We start from the raw sequence: 24,274 nt of genomic DNA on the forward strand, positions 1-24,274 counted from the left end.
TTTCTACCTTCCTATTTTTCCTTCCTACTTAGACCCAAATTTCCTAAGGGTAATAGTCCGAACCTATTTACTTATACCGCTATACTCCCTAATACTCTACCTTAACCCCGGATAATCCCTATATATAATCGATCATTCTATTTCTGTTTCTTTATATTATATTTACCGATCGTTTTAATACCCTCTTAGAGGATAATTTTACTAGTTCCACAGAGAAATAGTTTATCCGTATATAGCCGACCTATCTGTAGGGAGCCGCCCATATATAATAGTATAATTAGTTCGACCCCGCTAGACGGTAGTACTTTCGTAAATCCCTAGGGGATCTGACTATAGCCTTAGTTAAATGGTTCACCCCCGATTCGGCAATTGTAACTAGGAAGTTCAACGAAGGGAGGCTATCGCTATATAATATCTACAAAAACGAAAACGCTATATTAATATGTATCTTAAAACAGCTCCGCCTCGGCCGAACTATAGGCATCCTCTCTAAGAGCGGTAACAACTAGCATAGCATAATAATTTAAATCTAGAATAGTATAAGCGTCAACATTAAGACGGTACTACGTACCCCCCTATTGTTCAGCCAAATTAAGGACTACCTCGAAGATATTGAAAAGACTAAATCTATACTACTTATTATTGTAAGGAATAAGTATACTACTTATAGTAACTAATAAAACCGTTTCAATAAAATTTTTAAATAAACGACTAATTATAAGCGGAACTGCGAACACTATTGCAATTACAAATATAGTTATAACCGCAACCGTAGCCGCAACTACGGCAATAACTATAACTATAACTATAAATATACTAATAATTATAATTACAATCGGGCCAATAGCCGTAATTGCAATTAGCCCGGCCGTAGTAATACTAATTATACTACTAGGGACTGTACCCCCGAGCGCAATAGAAGCCGTAACCGTAGCTACAACACTAGTAGAATTTGTACTAACTATATTTATAACAATTCGGACTCGGACCTCGCCAATTTCGCAGACGACTCAGAAGGATATAGCTCGGATAATTGGGTTTACTACGTATACAATAGCCAATTAATTTATTCCAAGTACTTGAAAGAGTTCCATTTAGTAATTTTGAAATAATAATATATAAATTAATACTGTATTACTACTAGCACTAATATCGATAGGAATCTTGCCGCTATCCTTAACTTAAACTTCTATAAGTATCGAAAGTATAAGTAAGACTTTCCCTCCCAAAATTAGCTATTCAATTATATTAACTTATACGAAGCTATAGCTCCCAAGGACGAAGATACAGTATACTTTATTACTATCCTCCCCATTTAGAACGCTATCCCTTAAATAAACGAGCACTCTCGACGAGGACTACTATCTAAATTTACCTACCTTCGCGTATTTATATAAACTACCCCCGAAACGAATTTAGTAAAAGTATATATAGATCCGGGTATAAGTAAGACGATTATTAGCCGTACCTTTCTTAATACCCTCGAGTACAAAGTATCTACCGAATAATCAACTAAGGTAAAGGGAGTAGGAGGCAAGCCTATAAAATTAACAGAATAGGCTATATTTATATTCTATCTACCCAATACGAACGCTAAGGGGTACCTAACCCTTTTAAAAACTACAACAACGGGCTAAGTAATTAATAATCTCGAACCCAATCCATTACTAGCCAATTCTTTTCTCGACCCGCAATAGGTAGACATTAATTACTATATACTCGAAGTTCGTTTTCTACAAAATAACTTTAGAACGGTATATAAAGTACTAAAATTACCGAATTACTATATGAGGAAGGTTATTACAATAAAGAAGATAGTACTACGGCCTAGAGAGGAGCGTATAGTGCTAGTATACTATAGGGTAAACCTCCGCACACCCACCCCAAACCTACATACACCCAAAAACTAGGGAAATGTGGGACCGTGCAGCTGATGACACCTGACATTGTAAATCCCGTTTTTACCCGCAAAATTTCGTCCTTCAAATGTACGCAACATCCCCTCTAACTTGGTTATTTCTTTCGCTCTTTTTCACACGGCCAGTTGCACGCATTTACACCAGCACTTTGCACGTATTTCTACCAGCACTTTATACGTATCCACACTAGTACTTTATATATATTGTTTATACTCTCAACGTACGTAATCTTACTCAAATTAATTGACTTTAATCGTCTATAAATGCTCTTAATTGCGTATAATCACTAACAGTTAATAGATATCACCTTCTTCTGCACAGCAGCCTCGCCGTTGTTGCAATTCAACTACCTCGTTATTTATATTTGCAAATAATTATACCTCCTTCGATAGCAATACTAAATAGGCTATCCTACCCGACAATAGTACTTTTATTCTCCCGCCTACCGATTTAAATACTGCTATACGAAAGGTTATCGAAATATGCCGCCGCTATAGACTCAGGGTATTTATACTTCATACTGACTACTTTATAATAGGACTATATAAGGGCGAACTTTATTGTACAATCTATCGCTATAACTATGCCGAAGCTACGGCTAACGTAGATGCGAATCCCTATAAGAAACGTCGTACAAGTACTAAAAAGATCGCTAATAAGTATTCCTTCTGTATTGTAGTCTAGTGCTTAAAGAAGAACGGTTATAAGTATTCGATATAAGCGATCGATTATATATACTAAGGCTACCTCCTATCCCGAGATTTATCTTATTATTTAATTTTCCAACAATAGTCCCTCGATATAGAAAGCTATAATTATATTACGGGTTTCCTTCGTTAATAGGAGTTAACCGTACGTAATATATATATAATAATTAAGAAGTAATACCCTAAACTACTTCTTATGTATAAAGACTTTGATAATATATGCTAAAGGTTACGCTGGTAAGATAATAGGGGTTACACTAATACACAAGTATTTATACGTACCGTCGAGAACGAGAAGGTTATTGCGCTTAAATACCATTAATTTAATTACTATTGTAATAATAAAAATTAATAGGAAGAGGAGCCTACTATACTCCGCTATAATCTTTAGTATACAATTAAGTAAAGAAAAATATAGAGGCAATATCTATATACTCTACTCCTCGACGCTACGTATAAAATAAATCAGTACTATATACTAATAATATACAGTATTATAATTACCCCTAAATGGTTATTAATACTAGTCTTACAAGTAGCTATTAACAACGAGAAGGATAAGGGGTTTAACTAGCTAATTAAGTATATTAAGAAGACTATAGATAATTTATCGGTTTTAAACCAACGGTTATTATTACTAATGGTAATAACTAGCTTATTAAAGCTATTAACCAAATCTTCACAAATATTCAACATTAGCATTGTATATAGTATAAAATACAGTTCCTCTGGGCAGAGCCAAAGTCCAGGGGAGACAGAGAGACGCCCTGGAACTTGCTTTTTCTCAAAAAGAAAAAAAAAAAAAAAAGGTCAAAGCTGAACTGAACAGATAACCTTTACAAAAGGTAACCCTAATAATAACCATTGAGCTATGAAGCGTAAAGAGTTTCTTAAATAAGTAGTTGGATTTCCTCCCCCATATTACTCCTTTAAAAAAATAAAATTAAAAAAAAAAATTAAAATAAAAACTCGAAGGCAAAATTTTAAATTTTTTTTTACTTTTTTTTCTCTTTTCCAGAATTTCCAATTTTTAACCCTAACCCTAACCCCTCCTCCGAATCTTCAGGGTCAAAGGTCTAGTCTGGGATTTGGTTATTTTTGGGACTTGGTCATTTTTGGAACTTGGTCATTTCCAAGCTACGGTCGCAACCAAAATTCTTATTTTTAACTTCTTTTGCATTTTTCTCGACAACCAGGGCGTGCACTACAATGCGACCGGTACCAAAATGACCGCCTTTCTTTTCTGGTTATTTTTACACCATATGCAATTTGATGTACGCGATAATAGAAGAGGAATCTCCGTTGTAAAGGAAAAAGTGGCTTTTTCGCTCTGCTATTCAAACAGTGTCTTGCTTGGCGCTAAGTTTTCCTATTTGGGCCTGCCAAGCACGTGCCAAAACGGGTAATTTTCTGCATTCTGGCCTATTATAGACAGATACGCCGCGCCTTCCTCGCTTGCGGCGTTGGAGTGGGCCTATAGACCACGACCTTTAGTATAGATCTTCCATGTCACCTTTCGGGCCCACGACAACGGCCGGGCAAGCTCTGAAAGCATGGGCGTCTCAATTAACTACAACATTATTGAATATTTCAAAGATAATTGGGAGCGTATAGAGCTAGATAGTAATAAGCAGCAGTTTAGTAATTAGGGTAAGGATGGCGAAGAATCTAGTAAGGAGGAGGATGGTAGTAATAATTCCAATAGTACTCAAGCGGCGGCTCGGAAAATATAACGAGAGGTAATAGATTAATATAGTTAAAATAATCTTAATCGATTATACTATATATATAAAAAGATTAAAATAATTATAAGGACGTAGGCTAAACTAGGCCCGCTCCCTACGAAGGTTACCAATTTATAGGCAGGCTTCTTTTACGTATAGTAATATATAATCTATACCCTATTAGTACCGGAGTTTAAAGCCGCCTTATCACTTCTATATCGCCAAGTTAAGGAAGTACAGGAAACTATTATTAAATAAATTACAGCCAACTTACTCCTTTATAAGAAGGAGTAGGCTAGTTATTACACGAAGAACTATTTAAATTGTAGGTAACGGACTATATCGCTAAATAAATCTAATAATAACTCCTTTAAATTATATAGGTTATTTACTCGTAGCAGTCTAAGAGATCTATACTATACTAATAATAAATATATTACCCACTATTATATCTATTTGAAGGAGGAGGTTACAAAGGCAGCCTTACGCATACGTATAGACTAGATCGGACGCCTATAGGTAGGCAATACTTCTCTTAATATAATAGCGTAGGTATAAAGTTACTCACTCGCTAGTATAACTAATTGAAAATTATTCTCCCTACTACTAATCACCCTAGTACACCCCTTAAGTTATATATTTAATAGTTTAGAGCCTAGTATAGCTTCCCTTATGTCTATAAGATGGAAGTAAAGAGGGAAGCTAGTAAGACGGTCTTAGTTACAAAGGATAATTGTTATTTATTTTAGTATTTGGTTCAACGATGGGTAAGATTACTACTATCCCCTTCCCGGTTATCCCTATACTAACTACTACGTTGGGATATGGTAGATAAATATTTATATCTTCGCTTGGCCGCTAAGGGTATACCTAAAGGTCGCCCTCCTAAATAGGGTAGCCTATTTAGCGATGAAGCTATTCTACTAAGTAGGTTATCTAGCCGGGTAACCCAGGGCAAGAAAGCTAGTACGGTAGCGCCCCGTAGTAGATCGAGGAATACCCAGCCTATACGGGCTTTAATACGGCGAAATTACTCCTAGTACGAGGTGGGGCCTAGTATTGAGTAACTAAATGCCCAAAACGAAATATATAGCTATATTAAGGTACCTGACGAAAATAAGGATGAGGATAACGAATTAGGTAGATATTAGGAAGCGAGGGCGAGAGAGGAGGTTATTAAAATATTATCAATAGCCTCCTCTAACGAGCTATCTGAGTTGTTAAATATTAGTATTTAGAGTAGAGTAGAGTAGAGTTCCCTCAATACTATAAAAGTATTACCAGATTGGCGCTGTTACATTTACTATATGGGATTTGCTGGGTTAGAATGTTGTAAGACATCACAAATCACGGTTTTTACGGCTAAAACGACGTATTTTACATAATAGCTAATATCCCCCCTTTTTGAGTGTATGTAGGTTTGGGGTGGGTGTGCGGAGGTTTACCTATACTATATTACCCTCCCGAAGGATAGAAGCTTCTTCGATTCTTCTTACCCTGCTACTGTAAGCGCTATTATCAATACCTACTCCCTTATAATCGCTTTAATAAAAAACATAATTAGTAAAATAGTTACTATTCCCCGGAAGTAAAAGATCGGCAAGATAACGGAATATAATGTAAACGTCTTTATCGCTACAATATAAACCGACGTTTACTATACCGCTATAACTACCTAGGTTTTAAATATTATAGAGAACAATGGACTAATAGTCGATTAAATAATTAATACTGTCTATCAAGCATACTACATCCCAACAAACGTCGACCTCAACTTTGATATTACTACTCTTACTAACGTAATAACTATACTACCCGTAACGCTAAACCGAACCGATATAATGCCCGACCCCGTATCTACCGAAACCCAATTCCCCCTACCCAAAATACTAAAAAAATAGTTAACTCTAAGCATCCCAATGGATAAAAAGGTACCTAAAATTATAATAGAAGAGTGTGTACATATTTACGTCGGTAATGAATAAATGGTAGGGGTATTGAAATATTTTACTATTCAATTTTCTAAGCTATAGAAAGAGGGCAGGATTCATTCAACGAGGATATAATAAAAGTGCTATTAGTATATAGTTAGTAGAACTATAAAGTAACCGCTAAAATATACCTAGTAAATAAAAAGGATCAGGTAATATTCGACAAAATCTTCGATACTTTATATAACCAAGGTAAAATGGATTGGGTAGAATACGCTATACCCTTTACACACCCTATCTTTATTATATAGCGCGAAATAAAGAACAGCCGTAAAGGCTGTCTAGTAATCGATCTACGAATCCTAAATAGTATAATAATCCTGAATAATTACCCCCTACTACTATAGGGAGAGATTATCGCCTTTATAAGGGGTAAGGTGATTATTATAATTATTAATACCGTGTCCTTTTTCTACTAATTTAGAGTATAGTAGAAATATCAGGACTAATTTATATTAATTACCTATAGAGGCCTCGAATAATTTATAGTAATATAAAAAGGCTTTAAAAATACCTTAATATATATATAATACTTGATAAATATATTATTATAAGACTATAGGGAATATTATTATATTTATATTGACGATATTGTGATTGCGTCCGATTTGGTAGATAATTATTACAAATATTTAGACGCTATATTTTCCCTATTCGTTTGAAAAAACATCGTCTTATTCCCCAAAATATTATATTTAGAATACCTTAAGGCGTTTACTCCGCGGGCACCCGGGTCGTCTTACACGGGCACCCAACCTTATACGAGCACCCTGCGGGTTAGGGTTTAACGTGTAGATTTTTTTCTTTCAACCCTTTAATACCATCAAACAGTAACCATACAACTACATTTCCATACAAACGGTGCCCAGCCTAATTAACTAGTAGAACCCCCATTCACTTGTACTTATACTTGATACCTAGATCTTTGAACCTTCTTTTTGCTCCCTCTTTATAACTAGACTAGCTGTAAACACCAGAATAGGCTAGAATCGACCGTACGTACGTGGATTTTAATCGTATTAATTACTAGAAGTATTTATTGACCTTCCTAAAGATTTAGAACTATTCAAAGACTAAAATAGCGTTAATCCGAGAACCAACCACAACTACACCCATCGACCTCACCTACATTGAAGACGGCGATACCTCTAATAATACTATTACTAATCCAGCCAGTAATAAAGAGGAGGAGTGGGAAGGCTTCTTTGACAACGATAACAAACCCGAAAATAAGCTCGTTAATTATAGAGATAGGATTATTAATCTACCCTCTAGTACTATACTTTCTACGGTTACAATTAAAAGTTCTTTATAAAGCTATTAACGAATAGGTAAAGGCTTACGGATTTGCAATTAACTATATATAAGGCTGCGGTAAGCCTAGAGCTACTATTAAAGACTATATACAATATTATATGATTTATAACCGTTAGAGTAAACCCCGGGAATCTATAGTAACTACTCGAAAGATAGCCTTACGTAAGTATAAATATAAATAGAAAATACTTATAAATAAGGATATCAAAGGCGATAGTCTTTAGTACTTTCGCTTACATTTTAATCCAAACTTCTAAATTTACAACTATAGCTAGTCCTAGTACCTATCTACGCACCCCCAATACTATAAAATAAAGCTAGATATTTTCAAGAAGATTAATGATACTTCGAAATTTAATACTATATAAATTCGAAAGATTATGATTATAGTACGAAAGGAGTTTCCTAGATTTATATATATACGAGCTAATATATACAATGTACGCGCAAAGATTCGACGTTGTAATCTCGATGGCTATACCCCTACTAGTACCCTAATAAAGTTATTTAATAATAATAATATTGAATACATCAAAAAGATGGATCTAAAAGATTTAGAACGTTTATTAGGTCTTATCTTAATTTTCCAAACTCATATAGAAATAGCCAAAATATTTCTAAAGGTCATAATTATAGACAATATATATAATACTAATCGGTTTAATTACCCCTTCTACTAAGTTTCAAGCGTCTCTTCTATTAGTACAATATTTAATTATATCTTTAGTATTATTAACGACGAGAAAAAGGAAGCCTCTAATTTTTTAGTCGAGGCTACCTATAAATTGAAATTGCAATATAATTCACTAACTCCCTGTACTATTATTACAAATAAGTATAAAGAAATAAAGTACGTATTAGGTAGAGTATTCCCTAATACCCAACAATAACTCTATTTATTCTATATTATTAAAAACGTTCTATTTAATGCCAAAAAGAAATAGAAGAAGTAGAAAGATAATAGAGATAATAACTCTAAGGATAAGGAGGGTAAAGATAATTAGGAGAATCCGGTTTCTTTTAATCTAACCGATTAAATAGTCTACTCATTAATACAAACCAGCGGTACTTTTAGTAAATCGATTACTTCTATGGTTAAAATACCAAGATTATAAATACTCCCTATAGTATTGTGGCTATATTCAAGCTTATAATATATACTAATATCGAGCTAGAGTTCTAAGCAGCTTAAAAAAAATTAAAGAAGCAATTCGAAGGTCAAATACTAGTTCTTCAATATATTTAGAAGAACTGGCTACCCATTAGAGATCAATAGGCATACTATTATATTAAGAAATACCGCAATTTTAGGATTAGAGTCACATTACCCGTTGAATCGAATAACCTCAACGTTAAAAGCTACCTTCTTAATAGTAATAATGATATCTATAAACTAGTTATTACTATTATAGAGATAACTGCTAATCAATACCAAAATTTCAAAGAGCAAATAGTAAAGCAGCAAACCCGCCAACGATAAGAGTATATTAACCGTATATATCTAGGCAAACTACAGCTACAAATTAATTATATTACCCTCGAATTAATTAATAATAATTACCTTTAAGCGGATAAGAGTATATATAATAACTCGCCTACTCTAGAGCCCTATAATAAAAAATACAATATCCCTACCTAATATAGTCTACTTTATCAATATACTATATTCAATAGGATAATAGTAAAAAAGACTCTTAAACTTACTTATATACATTACTACTAGTATTACAAAGAGCCTCTTGTATATAACTACTTCTATTTAATTTTATCTATTAAGGTATTATAATTAATTTATCTCTTTTAATAGAATCTCAACGATTTCTACCTTCGCCTTCGAGACCCCCGCGTTATTCGTACGAAGAGAGGCCGCCCCAAGAATTCTACTAAATTTATCCCTGACGAGCATACCCATCTTATAGTAAAGTAAAGGCAAAAAATCCTGAAGAGTAATAGAGGAAGTAAGAAAGTTAAATATATTAAGTAAAGTAATTTTAATAATCTTCCTCGTCTACAACCGAGCATACGCCGCTACAAATCTTATTAGGAGAGTAATAATATTGACGAGCTAGCTCCCAATTCTACTACTAGTAAGGCTACTAAACGTAAGTGTATATAAGAGCCGGTCAACTTTAATACTTCTACCTATAGTAGCGAATCGGATATAGTATTTAAAAGTAACTTAGAGCTAAAACTAGTATTAGATTATTTTTAAGTAGCTATATTAGATATAGAATTAGAGTTAGAGTTAGAATTAGAATCATAATCGATACAGCTCCTATTTTTAAAATTCCTACCTTTAAGACTCCTACCTTTTAAATTCTCTCTGATATTCAATTTTAGTCACTCTTTAGAATTGGAATTACAATTTAAATCCTTGCCCTCTCTAGAGCCAACTCCCTCTCTAGAGCGTACGCTAGAGCCCGCGCTAGAGCCTACGCTAGAGCTAGAGCCGTAGTTATCTCTAGATCGATAGTAGTCGTTTCTAGAAATACCCTTAAAAGAGCCAGTACTAGTACTCAACTCTATTGAAGTAGTCGTACTAGCAATGAGCTCCCTAATTAAGTAAGTAGTTAAATACAAGAGAGAGAGAGCTCAACTAGGCTTACCAATACCCCAAAAAACGAAGTAGGTAGAGGTAGTTAGAAAGTATATAAATGAATGTTATAAACTTTAGTGCCTTATATTCAAGACATTACATACCATAGAAATCTCTATGCAAAACCATATTACTGGACATTACTATTATTTTTTAGGGTAGATGTAATACTATGGAGTTTACTATGTAAGCGCTAATTTACGTGAAATAAATGGTTAATTCGGGTGCCCGTATAAGGTTGGGTGCCCGTGTAAGACGACCCGGGTGCCCGCGGAGTAAATGCCTACCTTAATATTGAACTATTAAATTTCTATATTAATACTTTTAATTTATTAACTATAAAAGAGCGTATCGAAGCTTTTAAAATCCTAGTTTTCCCGGACAACCTAAAAGCACTAGAGCAATATATTAGAAATACAGGCTTTCTCCGCCATCTGATCCTATACTACGCCCAATTGGTAAATCTATTATAATATTGTAAAGTGTTACAGCACTAGAAACTACGACACCGAAGCTTTGGCGTTCCCCTGCTGCAGTATCATAGATCCGAGTTATGTCCTTAGCCCTTGTCTCTACCCTATAATATATATAATTTAAGAGTAGAGTTTTTGTTGCTCTCTTTTGATCTTTCCCCCTTTGTATAATAATACGTCTTTTCTAAAGTCCTTGTTAGTCGGTATCGTGATAGATTATTGCACTTTTTCTTTTATAGTTACTAAGCCCGATGATGCCCTATTGTTTTGCTTTCGACTAACTTTAGAATCGGTGCCGACTCCGAATTTTCTTTAATCCGAGACCCTATATACTACCTAGCCACCTTATATATTACCCTAATTATAGATTCTACTTCTAGCGCTTCGTTTAATATATTCACACTAGATTTTAGTATAGGAACCCTATATAATATTCTAGCCCGCGACCTCTTTCTTAAAGGAGAATGGCTATATATTTATACGGTTATTCTCTCTATTGAGAGTAACCTATCCGGCCTTACTTCGGTAATAGAACGGGATTTAAATTTGTTCTCCTAATTCTAACTCTACTTTAGGGCTATTAAGACCTAGTTCTCGAATACCTATACGCGTATCTTTGAATTTTAGTAATAGGCCGAGGCGGTTAGTAATTAAGCCTTGTAAGTTTAATAGTAGGTTAAAGCGGTTAGGAATTAAGCCCTATAAACCTAGTAGTAGATTTTGGAAATTAAAGTTTAAATATAATGATGTATTATTAAGGCTATAGTATAGGTATGGGATTAGGTTGTTTAGGTTGTTACTTAAGCCTAATAATTCTATTATAATCTTACTATAATGTTTACTTAAGTGGTATCCTACTAGCTACGAGGCGCCGAGCCCTTTGTTTTTTTCGGGCGCCGAGACTTCCCTTATCAAACGATAATAAGAGTATACTAATTAGAAATTGTGTGTTTATATTAAGTTTACTTTTAATAATATAATTTACCCTACCCCGGCTAATTATAATCTTTATATCTCTTAATAATTATTTAGTAATATTTATACCTAAGTACAGTCTAAGGTCGATATTATTGCGTTGGTTCCCTTCGATTCCTCTATTTAGCCTTTAAGCCTCTTCGATTTTTAGGACCTTTTTAAATAGTTTAACCCCTACTATATTACCTTTAATATTTATATTGAGGCGGTATAGGAAATAGACTATCTTAAGTAGGGCGGTTCTATCTTTGCCGATCTTATTATAAAGTTTATTAAGTTAGTAGATTTTTACGAGTTTGATAGATAGCGGAGGGTTAACGCTTTTAAAGCGAAGGTTAGCCGGGAATTTTAGGATGCCTTAGTTATTATTATTATACGCCCGGCCCCTATAGATTTCGATACGGAAGTAATGCTCCTATACGAGCTTACAAATAATATCTCCGATAGGTTGTACTACGATTAAAGCGGTGCTATTCTGTCCTCGTCCTAGTCCGGGTACTCTAATAATATAAGTAACCCTATAGTTTTCGGTAAAGTTTAAATACCCCCCGCTAAGAAAAGCCCCCTTACTTAGGCCGAAAAAGACCGTTAGATAAAGAATAACTTTTATATATACTGTAGCGGTGTAGGCTATTATATAATAGCCTATATTATAAAGAGAAAAAAGTTGGCCGGCTTTGCCGCCGTTTCTACAATAGTTAAAGTAGAAGTGGGAAAAACTTAACCTCTAGTAAAAAACGCTATTGGAGGAGGAAAATAAGGGAACCTAATAATTTTTATTTATATTCTATAGGCTTTAATACTCATTTTTTATTCTCTAGCTTTTTAGGGACCGGCTCTCTAGCGCCTATTCCCTATTCGGCTATAATCGATTCTGGGTATTTTCTTATAGGCTTTATCGATTCCACTTTTACATAAAACTATAACCTTCCTATTATACTATTACTTTACTTCTATATTTTAAGGTTTGTAAATAGTTAGGAGGATAGGAAAATTTTCGAATACTATATTATCTCCCTAAGTATTAGGTCTTTTATAGACGGGTTAGCGCTCTATATTTGGCCATTCGGCGGCCCCGATATTATCTTCCGCCTACTGTAGCTACGGAAGTATAACCCTACGATTAATTAGATTAAAGGAATGTTAAAATTATTAAGTATTATAGTAATTAAAATTCCACTACCCCTCCCTCGCATTAATATTATTGTACTATTATTCCCTCCCAACTACCTAACCCAACCTTCGAAACTTATACCTTACAATTATTCTAGCCCGATATTAAAACCCTTAAGATAGTACTATTGTACCCCCTCCTTTACTAAGAGGTTATGTATTAGCGGCCGTTCATAGCCTAAGGATAATACTATTCGTCTATTTTCTACCCCTAATTTCTTATTTACGTATAAGAAATCCGGCGTAGAGGTCTACTCTTTTACTCCGGTGCAATTATATTATTCTAAAGAAGAATTTGAATTGTATATTGTCCTATATTTATTAACCCCGCTACCGACTTAGATTAAACAATACGTGACTTTAATAATATACGCTTTGGACTATCCTTAAAAAGAGATTAATTAAGATACCCCTCCCTAATGCTATTGCGGGTTGTTATGGGGCTAGCGCCCAGGATTAAAGACTCGGCTTTACCAAGTCTGCTAAGGCGGGTCAGCCGTATCGATAAGGATGCGAGCCTCCTGATTGGTCGGGTCCACATGTTTGCCTGGCTCGTGTGCCCAACTATAAAACCTTCTTTTGACTGCACCCTTCTAGTGTAGTCTTTCTTCTCTTACTCTCCTTGTTAAATATAGTATCTCAACTATATACGACTGCTCGCTGTACAATACTCTAATAGACCCATTATATTAAATTTAACCCTCTTTTTAAATTAATACTATTACCAACCTCTCGTAGGTATACCCGAAGAATCTCCCCCATCCACAATAATAGCACCAATAATCCCTTAGTCCTAGGACCCTTAAGAACGCCTATAATAATTCAGTACCGCCTTTAAAGCTGTACTTAGTAAATTCGCTACCCTTAAAACCTTATTAACTACTTGGAAGCCGGTCTTCCCTACCTTTAATAAATTTTTAAGGAATAAAAAGGACTTAAAATATAAATTTTAAGCGTATAGGTTAAATTCTATATAAATAGCCTCGCTATTGGCGATTTAGAAGTATAATTTTACTATTTATTTGCTTATTTATCGCCCGCTATTAAAAAGCCGCTCGTTGCTTTCGCTACTATACTACAATCTCCTTAAAAGTTTATTGAAAAGTTTAGATTAATATACGGGGACCCTAACGTAATAAAAAGGGCTAATTAGGAGTTATACTAACTATATTAGAAACCCAATTTTAAGGAATCTATAGCGGCCTTTATTACCTACTTTAAAGAAGTATTATACTATACCCGTATAGATTTTTAATTTAATACCGTTAAGGTAAATTAATTTACTATTACCTTAAATAACGATTAGAAGTAATATTTATTCGACCGAACCAATATACCTAAATAAAACTCCCTACTATCAAATTACCTTCGCTATTTTAATAGTAATTTTTTTCTCTTCGCCTTATTATTAAAATACTTAGTTAAGGATAACGCTAGTAATTCTATAGATACCTTTATTAATTTTACTATTTCGATAAAGATAAAGGGGAATAATAATATATTTTAGAAGTACAAGAATAAATAGAAGAAGGAGGGTAAATATATTAATTATAATAGTAAATCGTACTAATTTAGGAAGTGCCTTCGGATTTCGAAAATAAATATAGTCCGGTTACAATCCGGTAGGGGTTTAAATAACTATAGTAGTAATACCGAAGGGGGAGAAGACTCGGACTAAAAGTTATTTAAGAATATTAGGGGTAAAGGAACGCTACTATATTTAAAAAGAGGAACTTTTAATAATTTATTAAATATACCTTCTATTAATTAGATAAGTAATAAATTTATTATATAGTACCCTTTACTACTTAGTTATATTAACGGTATTTATTATAAGAGTACAATCGTTAGAGGGTAGTAGACGTTATATTTTATAAATATAAGGATTTATTAAGATTTCCCTTTAGCGAAGGGATTATAAAAGTTATAGTAATATAATAATTCCTATTAGTAAAAGAAGTAGAGTAATATAAAATATTGAATAATAGTTTTAATTCTAATTATTAACCGGGTATAGATTTGTAATATAGTAGAAGAAGTTCCCGGATAAACAAGGTCTAGAAATATCCTCTAATTAAATCTTAATACCTACGGTTATAGGGTATAGCTTTATAAGGGTAATAGCGGGTACGCTAATTACTAATTTGGGTAGAGGGTAGGGAATTATATAATATTTGTTTAGGAGCTTGAATAGAGAGATTTTTCTTTTTTAGTATTATTATTCGTACTTATTTAGCTAGGCAATTTAGTAGGGAGTAATTGTAAGGGATTTTAATTATTTCTTCGTATATTTAGTAGAGTATTTTCTAATATAGTGGAGCGTACTCCCTAAGGGGGAGTAGGGGGGTAATGTTATAGGGCTAGCGCCTAGGATTAAAGACTCGGTTTTGTAAGTCTGCTAAGGCGGGTCAGCCGTATCGATAAGGATGCGAGCCTCCTAATTGGTCGGGTTTATATGTTTGCCTGGCCTGTGCGCCTAATTATAAAACCTTCTTTCGATTGTACCCTTCTGGTGCAGTCTTTCTTCTTTTGCTCTCCTTGTTAAATATAGTATTTCAACTATACACGACTGCTCGCTGTGCAATACTCTCGCAGACCCGTTACACGGGTTATAGGGACTAGGTCGTTGAGAAGCTATAATTCCGGCGGATTTCTATTAAAGATATTTAAAAGTATTTCGTTAGAAAACCGCCGCCGATTTGCTAGGAAATTTTCAACGCTTTATTTAATTACCTTCAGCCGTTTTGGAGCCCTTTTGATTTATTTACTACAATAATAATACCTTTCTACCGGCCCTTCCATTGTAAGATTGATTTGATTCCCGGCTAGAACTCTCTATATTATTGCCTACGCTCTATATCCTAAGAGGAATTGCGTATTATTCGGAAATATTTGGACGATTACTTAGTGAATGAATTTATACGCCTAAGTTCCTCCCCTATAGCGGCCCCGGTTTTATTAGTTGAACAACTGGGTGGCGGTATCTATATTTACGTCGATTACTGGGGTTTAAATAATATTATAGTTAAAAATTAGTATTTAATTCTGTTAATCCGGGAGATAATTAATATTCTTAGAAAAGCGAAATAATTTAGTAAATTCGATATTATAGCGGCGTTTAACTAGCCTCGAATCGCCCGGGGTAATAAGTGGAAAATAGCTTTTATTACTAAGTTCGGCCTTTTTAAATACTTTATTATTAATTTCGGTATAATTAGAACGTTAGCCTCTTTCTAGTATTATATTAACTATATACTTTTTAGAATTTTAAATAAATTGATTATTACCTATTCAAATAATATACTTATCTTGAGCGAAAGGAAGGCGGTTTATAAATAATATTTAGAGAGAATAGTTTAGTATTTTAAGAAAGCGGGCCTTATTATTAATATCCGGAAGTATAAATTTAATGAATACGAAATAAAATATTTAAGCCTTATTATTTCTAAAGAAAGCTTCTGTATAAACTTTGAAAAGGTTGATTCCATCCTTAATTAGAGCGTTCCCGAAATATTTAAGGATTTTTAGTATTTCATTAGGTTTATTAATTTCTATTAATAATTTATTAAAGGGTTCTTTAAAATAGTCTAACTTTTAATAGCGGTAATGTCCTAGGATAAATAGGTTTCCCCTATACCCTAGGACGTTGTTATAGCCTTTGAATAATTGAAGAATATATTTATAATAATATTAGTATTATCCTACTATTACTTTAAGAGGAAGATAATTATTGAGGTCGATATATAAGATTGGGCGTTAGGGGGTATTTTATTTTAGATCGACGAGGAAGGATAGTAGTATTCTATTACTTTTCTATTATTAAAGTATTTGCTTATTGAATATAATTATAAAATTTACAATAAAGAATTTTATATTATTATTAAAGTATTTAAAGAATAGCGCTCCGAATTATAAAGTATTAAGGATCTAGTCGAAATTATTATAGATTATAAGGGCTGCTAGTACTTTATTTCTACGAAGCTATTTAACTAATATTAAATTTAGTAGTCCGAATTCCTCAGCGATTTCCGTTTTTAAATTATTTATTATCTTAGGTTTTACATTATTATACTTAATGTATTATTCCGCCTACCCGGTAGTATACCGGTAGATAAACGGGATATAACCGACGATTGTATTACGAATAGGATATAAATACTCCTACTACCCAAGAATTAGAGTCTACCGCCGATTAAACTATTAGTACAACTCTTTATTTTAAATATAGAATCCCCTATTAATAATTATATTAATATTACTTACCGGGCGTCCTTAGAAGCGCTAATAGTTATTACGGCCTTCTAAAATCCTAAATATAAAGCGTTCTTCCAATATTTTAAAATTATTATTAATATAGCTATAGTTAATTGTAGCATCCTTTACGAGCGTATTTATATTAATAGGCGGATATTTATTCCCGTACTTTCGGAGACTAAGTTCTAAATTATTTACTGTATATATAGTTTAGTACCCGGAGGTTACCCCGGCTATTTTAAAACCTATAACCTAATTAAGCGATTATATATATAGTTTAACCTCTTTTATAATATGAGTATTTTCATCCGGGGTTGTTGATATACGCGAATTAAGAATTCGAAATTGTCCCCCCCCGTCCTCCTCGAACTATTATTAATCCCCTTTCGATCCTAGGCCAATACTTTAATAGATTTTATAAGTCCCCTTCCGGAAGTGAAGGTTAATGGCTATATTTATTTATATATTATAGTAATCGTCGATAGTTTATAAAAATGCGCTAATACGTGCCCGTTTATAATTTAATTGTTTAAATTACTATTAAAGCCTTCCTAAAGGAGGTTTACCGCCTTTATAGTATATTTAATTCTATTAACTTCGCTAGGGGCGTTTAGTTTATTGCCTTTTCTTAGAGGGAGTTTTATTAGTAGTTAGATATTTAGTAGCGGTTATCATTATTAGTATATTTCGAAACCGAGGGTTAAATAGAAATTATTAATATTATTATTGAATAATACTTTAAGGCGTTCCATTCCTACTATTAGGACGATTAGCTATAGTAGCTTTTATTAGCGGAGTTCGCTATTAATAATTATATTTCTAAGATTATTGGCTTGAGCCCTTTCCTTATAAAGTATAGATAGTATCCTAAGATGGGAATGGAACCGTTACTACCCTATAGCGCCCCTATATTGAATATACAATCCTAGGAAGTTTTAAACGTATAATATATTGAAGAAAGAGTAAATAGGGTTATTATGTAAGCCCGACTATCTATAGAAGCAGTTTAGGAGAGATACTACTATTATATTAATATAAAGAGATCTAATGTGTGAGATCACTAACGAGATCAAGCGGTTGAATACGATTAATTGAGTGTATACTATGGAGAAGAAGAGAGAGAGAGAGGGAGACTGGCGGAGTCTGGAAGGCTAGATGTGGTGCGGTCTAGGCAGGGTATAGAGTAGGGATTGGGCTGTGCCCAGCCTAGTGAATGCCCGGGACCTACCAATATACCCCTATAGATTGGAAGACCGCTAAAATAGTGTCTAAACCTCTATACTATTTATATTGTAATATCTTTTATAGTATTGATTAAGTTTAGGGAACCTTCTTTTGAACTATACCGATCAATTTAATAAATTTCGCGTATTTGTTCGGCTTCAACGGCTTTGTAAGACTATTAATTAGTATTTTATAACCCGGTAAGTACTTTATTGCAAATACTTTCCTATCCACCTTTTAGATTAATTATTTATACTATATATTAATATATCGATTTTTAGCCGGTAAGTTGGGGTTGAGGATCCGGTCTTTAATATTATTACTATCTATATAAAGAATCCTATTGATCTTATAAAGACTTAGATTTACGTTTAAATTATCCAATATTCTACTAACCCAGTCGAAAGTCTTAATTGTAGGTATTAAATTGGTAAATTCTATTTCTATAGTATTAATTGTAATAAGATCCTATTATTTAGACTTTTAAAGAATAGGGTTATAAATAAAGAATGCAATATAATTAACTATATTCTTTCCTAAAGGAATATTATTAGTAAAGGAGGCGTTTATATATATGTAGAAGGATGGGGCTATTGACGGCGAGAGTATATTACCTAATTTAATACCCAAATTAGGATATTCGGATAAATATCGCTATATATATTATATAATAATGAGGTAATAGTCGGTTGGTTTCTTAATACCCTTTGATAGTTTATTAATAGTAAAGGAGATATTTAGCTAAGTATTTATTAAAATCCAATTTAGTAAGTTAGTCTTCTTAGGGTAAAATTTAATTTCCTTTAGTAATATATTGTTACTCCTATAGATCTTATAGTCCGGTAGCTATAGTATTTTAACGCTATAAAACTTACTATTATTATATTTAGCGATAATTAATTTGGTATACTATTATTGGGATATAAAGACTATACGAATCTAATAGTCCCTTATAATATTATAACCTAGAAATGTACGTATTTATCCTAATTTTTTGAATTTGAAATAGTTAGCCAATTAGTCTTTAATTTAATTAACGATAATTATAGTTGGCGTAGTAATAAGAAGGTCGTTAATATAGAAGATTAGTAGCGCTCCTAGTACTTTATTAGTAAGTAAGTAAGAGTTTGTAGAGACTAGGATAAAATTAGCTTTTTTGAGTATTAGTATAAGGGTATTAAATTTATAAAGTAGGGAACGTTTAAGACTATAAAGAGCCTTAGTAAATTAATAAATTATATCTTTTTTATTGTAATTAGGTATAGGTTTTTTAAGTGTTATTGGCTATTTAATATAATATTGGGTATTATTGGGGATGGAGGTATTTAAGAAAGTAGTGTCGAAATTGAATTAGTAATATTTATAGTCGTTTATAGCTATAATAGCTAAGAATAGTCTAATTTTAATAGAGTATACTACTACTACGTAAATTTCCTATACTATTTAATTACCTTATTTGAAATTACTATAAATTACCTATCTAGCTCTAATTTTCTAATCTTTAGTATTAATATTATACTTTTCGTTATATACCTATTTTCTAGGTAGGATTTCTATATCTAGGGATTTGGGGACTAAGGTATAGATTCCTCTATCTTCGAGTACTTGGATTTACTTTTTTATAGCCGGCAACTAGTGTAATTCGAAATTATTTTACTTTCGTACGATTCGGTAATTTTTAGAGATAAATTTTTTTGCTTTGCCGGCGGTGATAATTACTATATTATAATTGATTTTAGCGGTAGTAAGGTGGTATATAGGTATTATTCGTTTTACTAAACGTCCCTCTACTATACTATAGAAATTATTAGGTAGTATTACCGAGTCTTAAACAATATTACTATTACTATCTTTTACCTACTAAAACTATATTTAAAATCTATTAGCTTGGCCGTAGAACAACGAGGTCTACCTTTACTTACCTCTATGTGTGGTGCTTGTATATTAGATTTAGGGGGTTGGCTTGATCCTTGTCCTAGCTGTGCCTGGGCAGGTTGTTAGCCTATAGGGTCTAACGAATTTGTTGTAGAGCCCGAATTCGGGTTCGGAGGGTCCGAATTTGAGGCTTATTACTCCGAATTCATCTTCGGTTGTAGTTGTAGCTTACTAACCCGCAATCCTAACGATAGGGTATATTATTGCGTACGAGAGGGATTCGGCGTACCCATTAGTAGTAATTGTACGGCTGAAGCAGGTTATTAGAGACTGTTAAGCAACGGGGTATTTAGAATAATATAAACTATTAATTCATTAGAATCGCATCGGTCGCGTTAATCGCGGGGTATAGGGTCTTCTTTATTAAAGTCTTTAAAATTAAAAAGGTCGTCATTATGTTCGATAGTATCCCTGACGTTTGAGGAATTTGACGGTTGAAACTAGAGTGGATTTAGCGATAAATACCTCAAAAAGTTTAGTGCCGCGACTATCGCTAGTGAAGATTCTAGTGCTGGAGTCGGGGTTGGTAACAGGGATATTAGCGTTATATTAATTAGAATATTCGGGGGAGCTATTATAGTTATTGGAATAGTCGAAGTAATTAGAGCGGTCGTAGTAACCGGCGCGGTTATAGCGGTTGGAACGGTTGAGGGTGCTAGTGTAACTTCTAGCGAGAGTGGTAGTATAATTGTTATTTCCTATATCTTTTTAGTTTCCTGCTGGGGTGATTCGATTATTTTCTATAAATATAGCTATGGAACTATACTATCGATTTTGACCCAGATCTGGTAGCCGCTATCTACAACCTTATTAGTTTTATCTACTATCTAATTTGAGAAGATAATGTAATATTTAACGACGTTACTATAATTGTTACGGACTAGATCCTTATAATTAATTAAGTCCTTTTTAAGAAAGGTTATTGCGCTGGCTTTGACGATTTTACTAGTATAGGGATTTTAAATAAATACAATACGGCCGTAGATATTATTAAAACCGATGAAATGATCCTTCTGTGCTCTGGTACGAAATTTATCGCCGTGTGGTCGCTTTTCTGGCTTAATGAAGTAGTAAGCCGTATAGAAGTAAGACTTTAAATATTTGAAATATAGTTATTTAATTTCGTTTAGGAAGTTGGCTGTATTGGTGAGTAATTCCTATAGACTCTTACCTTCAACGTTGGCTCTAGAGGGGAGAAGGTTGAGTACTCTAATAATATAGTTAGCTATAAATGGCTATAAATATTCTAGGATATCTAAATCTATTATTGAAACTCTAGTATATTGTATAATAATAGTACCATCTCTCTCGACCTTTCCTTATATTCATAGGGTATGGGATATTAACTTTAAGAGCTCTACGCCTTCTATACGTACCCATTCAACGATTTTACTACGTTGAAATTCTTTAGTGCTAAAACCAAATTTTGGGCTACCGTTAAAATTAAATACCCTAATTTTGAGCCTACCGCTTTGAAGCTCTACCTACTTTTTAAACTCTTTAATTTATATAAAGGCATTACCCTTATTAATTATAAATTTAGCTTAGTGAAAGCTAATAATCTAATTAATGAAATGGATTATATATTTATACCCTTTGTAGTTGGGGAGAGTATAGGAAAAAATATTAATGTAGATATATACTAATAGTTGAATTATAATTTTATTAGCGATTTTAGGGATTATATTATAGGCCTTTACTTTAATGTATGCTTTATAGAATTAGTCTTAAGTATTATTTAGTTTAATACCGGCCGCTTCGTAAGTTTTGAGAATTTAGTCTTTACTTATATATATAAGCGATAGTATATTGTTAAATAATTAATTGAGGTTATTATAGCGTAGCGAACGTTTTGGGGAAAGTTTTGCTGGGTATATATTAGAAGGATTGGAAGGCCGTTGATCTATTTATATTGTATTATAATTTTACTATATACTAAGATTTAGTTGGACTTTATATTCTAAGCTATACCGTTATCGAAAAGACCTTTTGTAGTTAATAGATTTATTGGGGTAGAAGGACTATAAATATAGTCTTTAATTCTAACCTTAACGGTTATGTTATTCAAAATAACTATAGTTAATTCGACGGTACTAATATAGTAGGTATAAATCGAAGTTCCATTACTAATTGTATAGATTATTGGATGAGGGAGTAGTTATATATTTGTAAACTATTTAAGGTGGTTGAAGATATTGCTTGTATAACTAAAATTGTAAATAACTAGATCTCTAATACTATCTAGTAACTACCTTTGAGCCTATTAAACTTTAGCGAGATTACTATAGGTATATTAAAGTTATAGTTAAGAAGAATCGATTAATTGACTATTCTAAATACAATTAACACACTCAACGGCGTCGGCTAGGGGCTCTAGTAAAAATCTATACTACCACCGCCCAAACCGCTTAAGCCTATAAATATTCCACCTCTATATAATAAAGTAAAGTTAGTAGTGGTCGCGGGAGTAGTTAAATTAGTAGAAGCATTATTACCGAGGGCACTAGCACAAATGTTGACGGCGGCTACCTTCTTAGCCAATATCTCCTTCTTAGGTCTCCAAATATCGGGTGGCTTCTCAGGGTAATAGACCCAATAGATATCTACTGCCTTATTAACGTAGTGGCTATAGGAAACGTACTTCTAGGTAATATAGATCTTCTTATTGCAATTAGTATAATCGATTCTCTTATTATCCTTCTTCTTATTAACCGAGTTACTATTATTATTATTATTCTTATTAGCATTATTACTATTATTAGCTGACTTTTAAATATTGATGTTAATACTAGTACGGGACTCTACGTTACTAGTATTACTGAGTTTGGCTAGGAAGGAACCGGTATTAAGATCGCCGTCTTCTAAAGCGGCTGCCTAGTGTCTGGCATCGATAGGATAAGTATCCTTTATAGCATTGTAAAAGAAAGTAATTTCAAAGTATTTATTTATTGTAAATTTAGCGTCTTTAATACGTTTACGGAGTAAGGTATAACGGGTAAAGAAAAAAATTATAGTATTTAAAATTAGCGTGCTTAATAGCCAAATACTCGGTAAAGACTTTACTACGAACTTTATTAATAATACGGGCAATATAAAATTAAATAAAATTATACGTAACTTTAGGGTTTCTATTAATTCTATTCCAATTATTAATAATTAAAGTAGTAATAATAGTAGGGTTTTTGAAAGTAAGAAGTAGAATCTCATTAGCGTTAATATATTTAATTTATTAAGTATTATACTTCTCGGATTCTATTGCCTTATTAGGTTCCTCGATTATTATAAAGATGTATTCGGCGAATTAAAAATAATTAAGTTCGGCTATAAGTCCCTAATATTAATTAGCGATATTTTAGTTACTAAGAAGGAGAATTAGTAACGAATTAGTAGTTGTAGTTAGTATAGAAAGGTTCGATATATTGGTGGTAATTGAATTATTAAAAGTATTGCGTATCTAAAAGGGAAGGGGAGTAGGAGTTACTAAACTAACTACTAATTAATTTAATTAATTTAATAATAGAATTGCTTAATTCGATGATATATCTAATAGAACTAGTAATTAATTCGATAGAGGAATCGATAATTAATTTAATAGAGGGGTTGCTAAATAATAAGTATTAGCGAGAATCTTTATATAGCGAGGCTAGCTTGCGGGCGAATTGGCGAATCGTTAAACAAACGAAGGTCGCGATGGTTTGTAGACCCGGTACTGCAACGCCTTAATGAAGTTGACGATGCGCTTGAAGATACGTTCGTTGAATACGATTATAGGGAAGGTTAGAAAGGGTTTATAACCTGTAAGATCACCAACGAGATTAAGCGGTTGAATACGATTGATTGAGTGTGTGCTATGGAGAAGAAGAGAGAGAGAAAGGGAGACTAGCGGAGTCTAGAAGGCTAGATGTAGTGCGGTCTGGGCAGGGCACAGAGTGGGGACTGGGCTGTGCCCAGCCCAGTGAATGCCCGGGACCCACCAACATAATGCT

At 33.1% G+C, this 24,274-nt stretch overlaps 2 protein-coding genes across 2 annotated transcripts; both read left to right on the forward strand.

The window, feature by feature from the left end:
* Positions 1-3,852: 3,852 nt before the first annotated feature.
* Positions 3,853-4,032, forward strand: NEUTE1DRAFT_48113 (uncharacterized protein; the record flags this gene model as incomplete). Its single annotated transcript, XM_009854529.1, has 1 exon — positions 3,853-4,032. One exon carries the CDS (start codon positions 3,853-3,855, stop codon positions 4,030-4,032), a length of 180 nt encoding a protein of 59 aa, XP_009852831.1.
* An 11,708-nt stretch (positions 4,033-15,740) lies between these two features.
* Positions 15,741-15,911, forward strand: NEUTE1DRAFT_46785 (uncharacterized protein; the record flags this gene model as incomplete). The annotated part of the gene is made up of 1 exon (XM_009854445.1): positions 15,741-15,911. A coding segment is annotated over one exon (171 nt), but the record flags the coding sequence as incomplete, so codon positions are not given.
* Positions 15,912-24,274: the final 8,363 nt, after the last annotated feature.

This window comes from Neurospora tetrasperma (assembly GCF_000213175.1).
Source record: "Neurospora tetrasperma FGSC 2508 unplaced genomic scaffold NEUTE1scaffold_5, whole genome shotgun sequence".
Taxonomy (NCBI): Eukaryota; Fungi; Ascomycota; class Sordariomycetes; order Sordariales; family Sordariaceae; genus Neurospora; species Neurospora tetrasperma.